This window comes from Chiloscyllium plagiosum, unplaced genomic scaffold (genome assembly GCF_037043375.1).
Source record: "Chiloscyllium plagiosum isolate Xiang-an unplaced genomic scaffold, Cpla_swu_hap1 HiC_scaffold_34, whole genome shotgun sequence".
NCBI classification, from domain to species: Eukaryota; Metazoa; Chordata; class Chondrichthyes; order Orectolobiformes; family Hemiscylliidae; genus Chiloscyllium; species Chiloscyllium plagiosum.
The window spans coordinates 24846872-24863193 of NW_028270172.1; the positions used below are offsets into that span (position 1 = coordinate 24846872).

The 16322-nt window shown below is 41.6% G+C and overlaps 1 protein-coding gene across 3 annotated transcripts in view; it reads right to left on the minus strand.

The window, feature by feature from the left end:
- Positions 1-12214: 12214 nt before the first annotated feature.
- Positions 12215-16322, minus strand: part of zdhhc11 (zDHHC palmitoyltransferase 11) — a 148941-nt gene continuing 144833 nt past the window's right edge. For all 3 annotated transcript variants that reach the window (XM_043719342.2, XM_043719340.2, XM_043719341.2), the window contains one exon: positions 12215-16285. In XM_043719342.2, the coding sequence (XP_043575277.1) occupies positions 15891-16285 (395 nt within the window). In that variant the 3' untranslated portion in view covers positions 12215-15890. The remainder of the gene's footprint in view (positions 16286-16322) is intronic.

A 16322-nucleotide genomic window follows, 5' to 3' on the forward strand; every position in this document is an offset into this window, starting at 1 on the left:
GGAGCCCGATCCCGGAACTCCGCGGGCCATTGGCGGAGCCGGCCGTCAATCAGACCCGGAGATTGATACATCCCGTTGCCCCGCCCCCTCAGCCCGGGCGAGTGGGGGAGCTGCAGCCCGCTGTCAGTTTCAACATCGGCGGAGGAGGCGAAAGGCTGCCTTTGTCCATAAATGGGAGCCTTCCCCAGGGGCCACCGGGGATTTCCACACCCTTCATCTCCCACACTTCCTGAGCGGGAGGTTGGCGTCCCGCACCTGGGGCGGTGCGTTTCTCTTTCCCCGTGAGCGCCTGATATCTGTTTTCTCCACTCACGCTGTTTTGAATCGGGCGCTGACACGAGTTGGCAGCGACTCGAGTGCAAATAAAAACGGGTTTTGGTTGGACTCCCTATGGCATTTTTCACATTATGCGTCCCACCGCTGTTTGTAAACAACAAAAAAAAAGCGAAAGCAAGTGTTGACTGGACTGTGCCGGTTTTGTGTGTGTTGCTTTCAAGTGAAATAGCATGTTATGGCCACGCTGTCTTCTCCTGGGGGGCGAGGGGGAGCTAAACCGAGCTGCTTTTTCAAGTCCCACCTGTTCCCTAGGTGTGTCATAACATCCCTTAACAACTTGATTAAAAACACCTAAATCAAACCAAAACAAAGAACTGCAAAACATCTCAAAGCAAAACAGAAATTGTTGGAGAAACTCAGCAGACCTGGCAGAGTGCACGGAGAGAAAGTTGAGTTAACATTTCTAGTCCAGTGACCCTGGTGCTGGAGGGAGAGAAGGTGAGCACCAGGGAGACCCTATCTTTGTCGTGGGAGGGAGAGGGCAGAGGTGTGGGACATGACTAAGGACCCTGTTGTAGACTATGGTAGCAGGGAATCTTTGACTGAGACAAAAAGGCAAATATTTCTGAGACCCTCCCCCCTGCAAACGGTGGAACCACCAGACCAGATGCAACAGAAACTGATAAATTGGAACAATGGAGTGGAGCCCTTACAGGAAGCAAGGGTTGAGGATGTACTGTATAGTTACATCATCACTTTCCACCCCATTCTTATCTGCATCCAAAGGATTATATGTCTCCATTTTTGCCAGCTCCAGAGGGATACCGCCACCAGACATATATTCTCCCCCCCCCCCCTCTCTTGTCAGCATTTCACAGAGACGATTCCCTCAGGGACACCCTGGTCCAGACCACCTCAACTCCCAACACACATCCCTTTCCATGCAATCGCAGAAGGTGCAAGACTTACTCATACACCTTCTTGCATCTCACTGTCCCAAGGCTTCAGACACACTTTCTGGGTGAAGCAGTGATTTACCCTCACTTTATTCAATCTAGGAGAAAGTGAGGAGACTGCAGATGCTGGAGAGTCAGAGTCGAAAAGTGTGGCAATGGAAAGGCACAGCAGGTCAGGCAGTATCAGAGGAGCAGGAGAGTCGATGTTTCTGGCATAAGCCCTTCGTCAGGAATATATGAAGGGCTTATGCCCAAAACGTTGATTCTCCTGCTCCTTGGGTGCTGCCTGACCTGCTGTGCTTTTCCAGCACTACGCTTTTCAACTTTATTCAATCTAGTCTACTGTACTCACTGCTCACAATATGATCTCATTTACATTGGAGAGATGAAGCGCTGGGTGACCACTTCACAGACCTTTACACAACTATTTCTCTATAAAAAATGACCCTGAGCTGCCTACTGCCTTATTCACTGTGTTCCCTGGCCAATATTTCTGTCTCAGGCTTGCTGCAGTGCTCCAGTGAAGCTCATTGCAAGCTGGAACAACAACATCTCATTTTCCACTTGGAGACCCTGCAGTTCAATAGCTTTAGAGCCTGAACACCTTCCATGAGCTCTATCCACCCCCATACTCCAGGCCCTCTCATGACATGGGGTGCTTTCAGCACAACCAACCAATCTTCACCAATTTACGGTCCCCATTATCAGATTTTCTTTCTCCTTGGCTTACTAATATCCATTCCTTTGTCTACCTACTTTTATTTTTCTTGAAGATAGGAGATAGAGGGTGGTGGTGGAGATCATTGTTCAGTCTGGAGGCCTGTGACCAGTGATGTACCGCAAGGATTGGTGCTAGGTCCACTGCGTTTTGACATTTATATATTTATATATTATATATAATATATTTTGACATTGGACGTGAATATAGGAGGGATGGTTAGTAAGTTTGCAAGTGACACCAAAATTATTGATGTAGTGGACAATGAAGAAAGTTATCTCAGAGTACAACGGGACCTTGATCCGATGGGCCGAGAAGTGGCAGATGCAATTTAATTTGCGTAAATGTGAAGTGTTACATTTTGTTAAGGTGAACCAGGGAAGGACTTGTACACTTAATGGCAGGGTCCTGGGGAGCTTTGCCGAACAATGAGACCTTGGAGTTCAGGTTCATAATTTCTTAAAAGTGGAGTTGCAGGTAGATAGGCGAAAAAGGCGTTTGATATGGTTGATTTTATTGGTCAGTGCGGTGAAGGGCTTTTGCCCAAAACATTGATTTTCCTGCTCCTTGGATGCTGCCTGGCCTGCTATGCTTTTCCAGTACCACACTCTCAACTCTAATGGTCAGTGCATTGAGTGTAGCAGTTGGGATGTTATACTACTGCTGTACAGAACACTGGGTAGGCCACTTTTGGAATACAGTGTTCAATTCTGGTCTCCCTGCTATAGGAAAGATGTTGTTAAATTTGAAAGGGTTCAGAAAAGATTTGCAAGGATGTTGCCAGGGTTGGAGGGTTTGTACTAAAGGGCAATGCTTAATAGGCTGGGGATATTTTCCCTGGAGTGCCAGAGGCGGAGGGGTGACCTTATAGAGGTTTATAAAACCATGTGAAGCCTGGTCGGGTAATTAGCAAGGTCTTTTTCCCAGGGTAGAGGAGTCCAAAACTAGGGGGCATAGGTTTAAGGTGAGTAGGGTAAGATTTACAAGAGATCTAAGGGGCAACTTTTTCCCTCAGAGGATGGTGCATGTATGGAATGAGCTGCCATGAGGCTGGTACAATTACAACATTTAAAAGGCATTTGGATAGTTACATGAATAGAAAGGGTTTAGAGGGATATGACCAAATGCTGGCAAACAGGACTAGATTAATTTAGGATATCTGGTCAAACTGAGACGTCTGTTTCTGTGCTGTACAACTCTATGACTCTCAGGGCTCCAACTCCACTTGTTTGCTTATGTCTTTTTCCCTCCAACTGTCTGTCACCAACATTAATACCAGCTTTTCTGAGCTATTGTCAGTTCTGAAGAAGTCACTGGACTCAAAATAGGAACTCTGCTTTCTCTGCACAGATGCTGCCAGACCTGCTGAGTGTTTTTCAGCAATTTCTGTATTTCTTTTGACCCAAATCAAGTTGCCCTATTAGTTGGATGTAAATGATCTGACAGCACTATTTAAAAGACAGTCTCTTGGGTCCCTGACTACAATTTATGTCTCATTCAAGATCAGGGAAGCAGGTTGTATGGTTATTATCACATTGTTGGTTGTCGGAGCTTGCTGTGCATTAATTGGTTACTGTACAACAACTTCAAAGAAGTGTTTCTTTGGTTGCAGCATGCTTTGGGAAATTCTGTGGTCATAAAGTATGCTATATTAAACTTGTATTTTTCAATAAAAATACATTTGTTTGACACAAATCCAGTAAAGGTTGCTGAGCAGTTTTCTCACACCAGCATTCTCTTAGGAAAATCCAACAATTTAGGAATATTGGAGTCGGAATAGCCCATTCAGCACATCGAGTCGGTCCTGCCATCAATATGATCATGGAAAATCGAACACTTCAATTTACTTTTATATCTCCATAACCCTGTGTGCCATTGGTAATCAGAAATCTATGAACCTCTACCTTAAAAATACACAAATTTGGAGTCTAGTAGTCCTCTGTGGTAGAGAATTCCAAACATTCACAACATTCTGAATAAAATAATTTGTCATCTCCAATCTAAAGTAACAACTCCCTTATTTTTAAAATGTGGCCCCTCCTGCTTTTAGACTCTTCAACCAGTTGATTTATCTTACCTGCACTTACCCTGTCTGTCCCTTCAAGTATTTTGTGAGTTGCAATAAGATCAGCTCTCATTCTACAAAGCTTTAGGGAATACAGGCACAGTTTGCCCAATTTCTCTTCATGCAATAGTCCCTTCATCCTGGGAACAGTTCTGGTGAATCTTTATGGCGCTCCTCCAATGGCAATAATTTATTTCCTGAGATAAGAAGCCAAACCATACACAGTACACTAAGTGTGATCTAACCAAGTGCTTATATAGCAAGTTCTTGAAGCAAGGCTTAGTCACAGTCATAGACATAGAGATGGACAGCATGGAAACAGACCCTTTGGTCCAACCCACCCATGCCGACTAGATATCCCAACCCAATCTAGTCCCACCTGCCAGCACACAGCCCATATCCCTCCAAAACCTTCTTATTCATATACCCATCCAAATGCCTCTTAAATGTTGCAATTGTACCAGCCTCCACCACTTCCTCTGACAGCTTATTCCATACACATACCACCCTCTGTGAAAAAGTTGCCCCTTAGGTCTCTTTTATATCTTTTCCCCCCTCACCCTAAACCTATGTCCTCTAGTTCTGGACTCCCAGACCCCAGGGAAAAGACTTTGCCTATTTACCCTATCCATGCCCCTCATAATTTTGTAAACCTCTATAAGGTCACCATTCAGCCTCTGACGCTCCAGGGAAAACAGCCCCAGCCTGTTCAGCCTCTCCCTATAGCTCAAATCCTCCAACACTGGCAACATCCTTGTAAATCTTTTCTGAACCCTTTCAAGTTTCACAACATCTTTCCGATAGGAAGGAGACCAGATTTGCATGCAACATTCCAACAGTGGCCTAACCAATGTCCAGTACAGCAGCAACATGACCTCCCAACTTCTGTACTCAATACTCTGACCAATAAAGGAAAGCATACCAAACGCCTCTTCACTATCCTATCTTCCTGCGACTCCACTTTCAAAGAGCTATGAACCTGCACTCCAAGGTCTCTTTGTTCAGCAACACTCCCTAGGATCTTATCATTAAGTGTATAAGTCCTGCTAAGATTTGCTTTCCCAAAATGCAGCACCTCGCATTTATCTGAATTAAACTCCATCTTCCACTTCTCAGCCCATTGGCCCAGCTGGTCAAGATCCTGTTGTAATCTGAGGTAACCCTACTCCTCCAATTTTGGTGTCATCTGCAAACTTACTAACTGTATCTCTTATGCTGGCATCCAAATCATTTATATAAATGACAAAAAGTAGAGGACCGTGCCACTTTTCCTTGTGGCACTCCACTGGTCACAGGCCTCCAGTCTGAAAAACAACCCTCCACCACCACCCTCTGTCTTCTACCTTTGAGCCAGTTCTGTATCCAAATGTCTAGTTCTCCCTGTGTTCCATGAGCCTTCATTATTCCTGTACTCTAATCCTCTTACGATAATGTCTAACACTTTATTGGCCCTCCTAATAGCTTGCTGCATGTGCTGTGGGTTTTTATTCTTACTTTAGGTTTACTCTAGATATCAATAAACCAAAGCAGGTCTAACAACAGAATGTACGCAACATTCTTTATCAAAGTACACTGTAAAAATCACTGCAAAAAAATCTTACCCCTACAAGACTTACAATCACAAGTGAACCTGATCTGTCCAAAGACCAGACCAGAACAGGTGATCAACCTACTCTGTGCCAACTTCTAGCTGCTGATCAGATGAATCTCTTTCCAATCTAGTTAATTTTTTGGTTCGCTAATTGTAGCTAACTGTACAGTGAGGCAAACTTTTTAATACCCATTTTCCACACAAAGAAACTGTGTATTCGAACCTCTACACTGTCCAATCTCTAGCAAATAATCAGTTTGACCAATGGCAAACATTACTAACACGTTGTGAAGGAGAGTCACTGGACTCGAAAATGTTAACTGTGTTTCTTGTCACAGATGCTGCCAGATCTGTTGAGTTTCTCCAGCAATTTCCACTTTTGTTTGTTATCATGTGTGTCATGTTTTCCACATTGGTTTGATCAATTAACTCGTTCAGATTTGCTTGCCCCTCCTTGGAAAGAAGTCTCCTTCTTGCTTTTAAAGAAACTTTGACTTCAGATTTAATTTACTCATCCTTTATGTCATCCAATCAATCCTGTGATATTTCCACAGTACACTTCTATAACAATCACAAATTCTGCTAATAAATAGTCCACATTATCACAACTGACTCAATGTCTGCAGTTAAACAAGACTTCAGCTTTTCCAGAATTGTATTTCCATAACCTATAGATTCTATAACCTTCACATTCTTTCTCAGTAACACTGCCATCAGAAGCCAGTTTTGTGCATTGTGTCCACATTCAGTAAGTGTTGGCATGAAACTTTCTTGAGCTTCCCACCCTCTGGGCTCCTTATTTCCACTTTACAACAGGCTGTCTCTGTGGCTCGGAGCTACCTTGTGCTCATTGCTTTCTTGGGTTATTAAAACTTGTGACCTCTTGAACCACAGCAGCAGGAAGCAATACAACTGCCCTAAGGGTTTTTGAGTTGAAGGCTGGTACAAGAACTGAATTTTACAGAGCTCCAGGCAAGTTGTTTCTCCCACTAGTTTGCACTGGATTCAGACCCAGGTTGCAGAGCTCAAAGGAAAATGCTTTAAATCAGCAGTTTAGCCAATCCCTGTCTTAAATCTGATCCTATTTCGATAGTTGCTTATTGCCCAAGTGTAGAAGATAAACCTTATTTTGCCCTCCCTACTTGTAAACAATCAGGATAAAATTGCTTCATTAAAAATAGAAGAAATCTTAAATAAAAGCACAGCAACCTAAATGGTTAGCAATCATTATCTGAAAGGCAGATGGGACTCAAGAGTTGTTGAATGGTAGCTATTGTGCTTTTTATCTAAATTCCTTTGCACAAACTAAAACAGCAGTAATCAGGTAAATACGTAGAGGCAGTATCAGTTATATGACACCATTGATTAAAATCACAAGCCTTACTTCTTGCACAGAACACAACCAGTAAATCACAGAGGTGACCAGGCTGTGGTCCAGAGTGTACTCCAGTTATCTAAGTCCCTGACCTCGGGTACCATGATTGTGAATTCTTCCTCGGTTCTTTTAGTCCTTTCTGATTCACCGACTCAGAATTGTCCTTCATATGATTCTTGCTCCTAGGTTCCTGCTATTACTATTGCAGATTTCTTCCTCAAACACTTCTTTCGCATTCTTGCACGTCTCTGGTTATATGCTCCTTACTGTCTATCACTCTGTGGAAAATTCGGTGAGGTTATTTCTTGATCTAATCAGCTGTCGATCTATAGTGTTATGTTAACTTATCTTTTATGTGGTTGTAGCTTAATCTTAATTTCTGGTTTCTGTCTGCATTGCACTTCTTCATGCTATTGTATTACCTGTAACCTCTTACTACTCCTGCTGCATGGTGGTTAATTTGGTCAAACTAGATCTATAATTCTGTAGTAGAGCTCTACAGTTCCCTCAGAATGTTTTTATAACTCCTCCATTTCGATACAATCCATCTGCTCTACATGCTTATAATCTTCTGCTTTGTTTTCAGGCAATTTGTTAAATTCATGACAAAGTGGCAAACATTCAACTTGTGGCTATTCACAGTGACAAAATAAACATACCAAGCAAAACAATCTCTAATTGTAAGTGTGGAAACTACTGCAGGAAAATTATAGACAATACACAAGGGAAAAATGGAAACTCACTGAGCTACCATGCTCAGTTTTAGTGTTGAATTTGGAATGAATTTCATGTCTCCTTTTTGCCAAAGCTCTCTATCCCAACCTATTGAACATTTTGAAAACCGTGCCAAAGGAATAATGATAATTAAATTAGTATGCACCAATCTTTAAATTGACCTAATTTTTGGGAGCTTCTAAATCCAACTCAAGAACCTTGCTTGGTGGTGCAATGTCGATATGTGTAATACACTTTCATGCCAAGTACAGCTTAGTAAATATTGTTACAGAAGAAAGGTAAAAAATGACATTACAGTACACAAGGTGCAATACAACCATATTTAATGCAACTTTTCTACATTTCAATTCTATTCCCATGAAATAAATCTAAGTGCTTGATTTATTTTTGTTATGGCCTTATCAACTTGTGTAGCGATTTATAAGTGATTTGTGTATTTCTGCTCCCAGATCCTTGCTCTTCCTCACTCCATCTGAATTCTTGTCTTAAAAGTGATATGTGCCCTAACTTACTGTTAACAAAACATATCACGTAACATGCAGCTATGTAACAATTCATTGGCAATTAGGTGTCAATCAACAGGTTCTGTAGTATCCCGTTGTAATTTGTTGCAGCCCTCCTCCCCATTGACAACACTACCACTCACCCTGCCAGTCCTAACTCCCCCCGCCCCCCCACCTGCATGCACACAAAACTTTGTATCTTCCAAAAATTTAGAAATTGTGTGTGGGTTTTTTCAGGCCTGGGAGGAGGCTGCTGGAGGAGTGAAAATATTGTAGTAAATGACATTGAGTCTGGATCCCGAAGTGATCCCATCTGTTTCAGACTTTCCCAGAGTAGCTGTGAGTGCAATGAGGAATTCCTTCAGCTGATTCAGAAGGCATTAAGGGTACTTAAGAGGAAAATGAGAGCAATTTTGTGCATGGATTCTGACTTGTCCAAAAATGCAGGTCTTTCACATGGTGTCTGCAAAATGGCAGTTTGGAGGAGGCAAGAGTGGTGAGGGAAGGCATTCATAATGTGAAAATGACAACCTTCAAAGGCTTTGACCAAATAACCTGAGGGTCTCCAAGCATGGCCATATGAGACACTGCTATTCAAAGTACTTCTTCTATCAGAGAATGCTCTCATTTCTTGACAGATGATGGCCAACGATCTTGAAGATATTTTATCTACTCCAACACTTCATCCACTTCAACTGCACTCCCCTGCTGTCAACATACAGAGTAAATGGAAACTGCTAGTGAGGGTCAAGGTAGAAGGAACACCACTGTCAGCAGATCCAACATTAGAAGAAGCAACATCAGCAGCAAGATCATCTGCCTTTTCCTAAATCATATGCCCATGTATAGGGCAGAGGAGCTGGCCATTGAAATCCAAATGAAAAGAACTGAAACTCCCAGGTGATGGTCTACCGGCAGAGGATCAACCCCCTTGGTATGGTTGCATATCAGTGCCTTAAGAAGCTTAGAGCTTCAGAGCAGGTAGCTATCAACATCTACATCCTCGTGCAAAAAGACCTCATTCTAAGTGGACCAGTTGGTTAATGGCCAATGGGGCAGCACAGTGGTACAGTATTAGCACTGCTGCCTCACAGAGCAAGGGACACAGTTCAATTCTAGCCTGAGGTGACTGTCTGTGTGAAGTTTGCACATTCACCCCGTGTCTGCGTGGGTTTCCTCTGAGTTTTACGGTTTGCTCCTACAGTCCAAAGATGTGCAGGTTAGATGGATTGGCTATGCTAAATGGCCCAGAGTGTCCAGCAATGTGCAGGCTAGGTGGATTACTCCTGAGAAATTCAGGGTTACAGGGATAGGGTGGGGATGTGGGTCTTGGTCTGGGAGGAATGATTTTCAGAAGGTCTCTGTGGACTCAAGGGGCTGAATGACCTGCTTCTACACTGTAGGGATTCTATAAAGAAAAAGAGAAGCATATAGTTAGAGTGAGGGAGAGAATTTAAATGACAAGTGACAAAGTGGAATGGAAGAATTATAGAAAAAGAAGTGAATGGCAGGTGTTACATTGCTTGTCCTTTTACGAGAAATGCTGCAGGACTGGGAAATGGTGTTGAAGTAACAGAAGAGTGGACTAGGGTATTACCAAGGGAAATTTGGAATTCTGGGAAGAAAGAGGAAGATGGACTTGGTTGTAATATCACAATGGGTTTGGTAGAAATAGTGGAAGATGATCCATTGAATGTCAAGGCTGGTGGATTGGAAGATGAGAACAAGAGGAATGCTATCACGGTTCTAGGAGAGAGAGAAAGCAGAAGCAAAGGAGCAAAGTTATTAGAAATGGGATGGATATGGATAAGAACCCCAGCAATCACAGTGGAGGGTGATCCTTGATTGACACAAAAATGGGCATCCCTCAATGCGGTGAACTTCAATAGTTGTAAATAAGTTTTGCTTTTCATTGCTGGGATACCATCCAGATTAATCTGCACTGTACGCTTTCCAAAACATACCCCTCTACAGGTACTTTCCAAAAGTAGAATGCAGTACTTTATGGAGCTGTCAATATCCACATCTTGAAATGCAACTTACAGGGACCTGCTACCTTTATTCTTCTAGGTGGTAGAGGCTTGGATTTGGAAGGTATTTTTCGAGGAGGTTTGCTGAGTTGTTGCAGAGATCTTGGATATGGTCCTAATGCTCAAAACACACAGGGGCAGCAGATGAATTCGCCTCTGAAATCCTCAAATCACTCAGGAAAGTTCCATCTAAGGGATGACTAATCAGGGAAAAATTGCCCCTGAAACTAGAATGGGCAGAATTAATGAAGATATGTTCTCTGATGATAGCTTTATAGTAAGACAGAGGCGGAAATTGCCAACGACTGGAGTTGCAGTAAGCCCAGTAAATAAGAATCAAGGGAAGTAAATGAATGAGCTGCCAGGGAAAGTTTTGGCTGGTTGTGCCAAGAACCAGGGGTCTGCCAACATCTGGAGGCTGCAGGGTTAGTGGGTTCTTTTGCCAAGGGTGCCAAGGCCAGAGCAATGTCTGTCAAAGTGACATCTACCAGGTCTAGAGAGGAGAAGAAAAGAGCTGCAAGAGAGGTGGAGGAAAGAAAATGGCTGTAAGATTGGGTGGAAAAGAAATGGCTACAAGAAGGATATAAGAAGGAGAGGCAGCAAGTAGAATAGGAGAAAGAAAGAGACTTTTGGAAGACTGAACAGGTGGAAGAGAGGGAGGGAACAAACTGTGAAAGGAGGAGGATTGGTGGGAAATGAAGGATTCAAGGAGGAAGACTGTAGTAGTTGGGGGCGGGGGTGTGAAGGGAGTCTTCAAAAGAGACAGAACAGTTATAAACCTGTCAACAAAAGAATACTCAGCGAACTATGAGTCAGGAAATCTTGCAATCAATTCCTTGCAAATTAATGTGGAATCTCCAGGTTAAGACCACATATGTTCAGAAGCTATTATGTTGGGAAAGGTATCAGGGGTGCTGCTACAATCACAAAGATAGATGTTCACATTTGTCACTAGTTTTAAATTTCTCTCTCCTATCAACAAAAATTCCTCTGACTCCCTCAACAATCTGTTCATCTCCACTCTCATCCCCACTCGAAAACTTTCTATCCATACCCTGATTCCTCCTTCCACTGGGGAAAAGGTTTAAGAAGTGCGTAATTACAGCTTGTTTAACAAAACTCTCACAGTTCACTTAACAAAGAGAATTAAGATGCAAGCAAATTACTTCCAGTTTCATGCTGGCTACACAGCCATCACATACAATTCTTGTTTCATGCAATATTTCTTGCTTCTTCCCAAACTATATTTATGACAATTTCACTGACTATACATCAGAATGCAGTTAATTAAACAGTTTTGAAACAAGCAAAGAACTGAATGAGGCTGTGCATTATTATTTCAATTTTAGCAAAAAAGATCAAGATTGTAGACAATACAAAATAAAGGGTTCCATGCTAAAGTGGGTGCAGCAACAGAAGGACCTGCACACAAATTATTCAAGGTGGCAGGACAGGGTGAGAGAGTAGTTGATCAAGTAAATTGCATGCTAGGCTTTATGAATAGGGACAGCGAATACAAATGCAAGTAAATTAATTTAAGACTATTTAGAACATTGGCTTGACTTCAACTGGAAAACTGAACCCAGTTCCAGGTATCACACTTTTACGTTCACTTAAGAGGAAGACATAACCTCTGTTCACATCTCACCTATAAAAAATGTCACTATACGCCATGCAGCACACTCTTAGCATAGCACTTGGGGCTGTTATCTTGGATTAAGTTTTCAAGTGTCTGGAGTTAGGTCTGAACACATTAAATCTAGCTCAAAGGAATTAATACTGCCACTGAACCATATTATTTAGTAAAATCTAGCATCGTTCAACGATCAAAATCATATATTCACAACATTCAAAAAATACTTGGATACACCACCTTTCATCTATTTTAAAACAAATGCACACAAAAGTCACAGTTCACATGCATATACCATGCTAACATGAGAGAGAAAATCATATGCCCAATGATAGTGTCCATTACTCGGTTTTATTTAGTTAGCCACATCTGTTTTCCAATTAGCCACATCTAGCTAATAGACTGGACAACTCTGCTTTATAACAAACAATAAATTTGCAATTGATCTAAAACATGGCAGACTATCCCGCAACAACACAATGGAACAGTTTAAAAATGCTTCAAAACCGGTGAAAGACTTCAAAAATATGACTGAAATCCAGTTATACACACACTAAAACATTTTAAATCTTTTCAAGTTTCACGAAGTAGGCACTAAAACACAAACAGATATATGGCTATAAATGTTAAAAAGTGACAAATTTAGCACAGTATATTTTCACCAAGAGTGCATTTTAATGATTCTAATTAAAATCTAAATTTATTTGCATAATCTATTCATTATACTGATAGGAAATGGCATGTCGAGACCATACTGCAACTATTCAGTAGTTCTTTGGTACAACACCAGTGGATACTACTTTAGTTTCATCTCAATAATTCTTCAAATCGTTCTAGCAAGAATTTGCTCAGATCGAGCTGGTATACTTAAGTTTTAACATAATAAACACTGAAATGTTTAATTTTCAATTGTTCATTTTTATCTGGGTGCCCTCTTAAAAAAATGAGAAATGATGATTCTTTGAAGATTACTATTTAAAATGCTTTTTTCAATGATTTTCAATGACTTTTTAATTTTAATATTTATCACCTCTGGCAACATGCTGATGGCCAGATAACTATTATTAATCTTCTCTATTAGAAGTAGGATTCAAGGAAGGTGGATTATTGGATCAAGACATGAAGAAAGTAAAGACTGCAGATGCTGGAGATCAGAGCCGAAGAGTGTGGTGCTGGAAAAGCACAGCCAGTCAGGCAGCATCCTGGGAGCAGGAGAGTCAACATTTCGAGCATAAGCTCTTCATCAGGAATTCCTGATGAAGAGCTTATGCTTGAAACATCGACTCTCCTGCCCCTCGGATGCTTCCTGAATCACTGTGCTTTTCCACCACCACACTCTTCGACTCAAGACACGAAGACTTAATTTAGCCACGCTGCCCTTTTTTGTGTGATCATTTCCTATGTCAATATTTCTAATGGAAACTCCCTATTTTAACTTGTCACATTGTAATTATATCCTGCTGCCAATGGAAGTGGTACAGTTCCATGAACAGATCATAAGATTATAAGGAAAGTCCTTGATGGAAGGTCTTGCTACACCATGGCAGTTTACATCGGGAGTTTTCATTAGAAATATTAATACAGGAAATTGAAAATACAATAAGTCAAGTATGTGCACATAGAACATTTTAATATTCTATGAAATGATTAACAAATTAGTCGCATTCAAAATACTTGAAATTCACTATGGAGAAACTGTTTTGTATTTACTGTTAAAGGGCATTATATGGATTAGTGTGGATCAGTGGTTCTCAAACTGGGATCTCTAGTGGTGTGCAGAAACCTGTCAGGAACCCACAAAATAATGTGCAGGCTTACAGGATTTCTGACAGCCATAATCCATTCCAGCCGTCACCAACCCTATCTTCAGGCTACATAGTATGTGCATTTTCAGTTTATGTGATTCAGAGAGCTCCTCCATTCATTTGTTTCTGTTTAATTTTTGGATATGACTGTGGGTCTTCTGTTATGACAGATAGTGACAGATCATGATAGATGGTGGTTTCCCTGATTGATCACATGCTTCAAAATAAACTGTTTTGCATTGAATTTGTTTGTATGTTTTGTGTAATAAAGGTAGAGTAAAATGTCAATTAGCTATATCCATGATTTATTGCTAAATTTTCATGGGACATCTGACATGAGACAGCAAAAGTTTACAACAGATCTTTCACTTCCTTTGTCCTACGTTGCATTTTTCTGTTAAGGAAATCAACATACTGTATCCGTAGGACTGTAACATTTACAAATCTGCCATCAACATGTTTGAAAGTCAGGGAGCTCATAAACCAAAACGGATGACCTTCTCACTGTCGTGTGCCCAATCTAACTCCCATATTATGACAGATGGATAAGAGCTAGGCAACCCATCTACCTATTCTGGCCCCTAACTAACTCCAAGTAATGGCTGCTTCATGCTTTCATTCCACTCCTATTGTTATTTCATGTCTGGTAAGGGAAGATGGAAGCTTAGAGAGCAGCCAACAGTGTTGGGGAGTACTTTCTCTAGGGTATTCTCTAGGTCCTTGCACCCACTGGAACTACTCCATCCATTCCCTCCTTCCCTAGTGTCTGCAAGACAGGTTCATCCAAAATATTGACCTTGCCTCGGAGTTTGGGCTCCATGACATTTCCTCCTCAGGGACTGCTTATCACCTCTGCAGTGCTCACCACTCGATCCTGGCACTGCTGAGACTGCAGAGCTGCCAGCCAAGCAGATTTACATTCACATTAGTTCGGGAAAAAGCAACTCTCATCTTCATAAGATTGGACAATGTAGAAAATTAAAGATTTCCTTGATGGGTGCAGATCAAAAAAACTGACATATTGAACTTTGTGAGCAGTTCGGTCTAAAGTACCTAACTCTGGAAAGCAATGATAGGCTCTGCATGTGAGCAGGTTTTCATGGGAACTTTGACCATGAGAAAGTCACGTGCACTTTTCTGAGCCAGTATGCTAAAGAAATATCATATGCCATTTTATGGAAACAGCATTCTCTTGGGCTAGGGATCATTTGCCAATGTGGTGTGAATGAAGGTGAACTTGCATCAGTGTATTAAGTTTAAGTGATATAAATTGAGTTTTATTTTAAAAAGTAGGTAATCATTTCTGTTGCTCAACTTCACATCTAACTTTCAGTTGCTAATCACAATTTTAACAATCATTAAGAGAAATACAGAAACAGTGTAGACCTACAAATCTGATTGGAATTGAGGCCTGTAATACTTGGGGTTGCAAGGGCAACAGTACTCAATTGGTGGTGGTAGTGGTGGGGAGGGGTTGGGAGAGGAGAAGTTTGCACACAATATGTTCTCAGATTTCTTCAAGAAATTATTCCATCAATTGGCCGAAGTGGATCTGACACCAGGTGGCTGATAAGGTCAAGTAGATGTCCTAAGGGAAAGATCATCAATCCCAGAACAGGTCACTTGCCTTTCTTTCAATTGTGTGTATTTCGCTTGGAGTGAAAGATATTCCTATCACCATTTTTCAGAATCAGAAATGGCTTCTGGTGGAATAGCTGCGGGGCATTTTATTGTGAACAAATGGATTGGGGTAGGCAGGACTAAAATGCCCTTTCAGTGGCATAGATCACCCAGCTGTATAATTGACTCACTCCTCAGAATTTGGCACAGGATCTCCAGTTTGGAGTTGGGAGAGTTTATGGGTCACTACTGGATGGGATCTACTAAAGTCTAACTACTGTCAGACTCGACTTGTGTCAATTGAGGACATTTGGGGTCTGAACTGTTTAAATTAGCCAGATTGTTTTCTTCTGTAAGTCACGCTTTTCACCATTGTCGTTAGATGAAGCCCATCATGCCACCACTAGGATACAGAGCAATTTTGAGAAATAACTCCACTCCTTGGAATTCTGCACTTGTCCAGCACTCAGCCTGTTGATGATGCTGTTGACTGCAGGCCAATCACAAGACGACAGTAAAATCTATGCTTTAGATCTATTTTTCTCTCTCAAAGTTTTAGTTGCGTTCAGTGAAAGTCTTCAATTCACCCTGACACAGTATTCTGCCCAACATCACTGGACTGCTGTGTTAATTGGCCGTGCCTCTGATGAGCTGTATCTCTATCCTGTCTGACCAAAGAAGTCCTTGTTGGTTGCTGGCCAACACTTCTCACAGACAACTGCACAGAGTCCCTTGGATTCACCAGCAAGCCTGGAGTGTTGTCCAGAAGCACATTATGATTGGATGCATCTAAGCACTTCCCTGTATTGCCATTATTGTCCCTGTGTCCATTGTCCATAGCAGCACTACCAAGAGGGTTTTGTACAATTGGGATCTCTTCTATGGACTCCAGGCTTCGTCGGTGAGACCCTTGAGTGCCCTTATGATCAGTCTGTAGCGTTACATCAGAGTTGTCCAGTGGTTCAGGAATAGAGCTAACTGTTGAAAAGAGGAAAAGAAATTAAACAACAGGTTA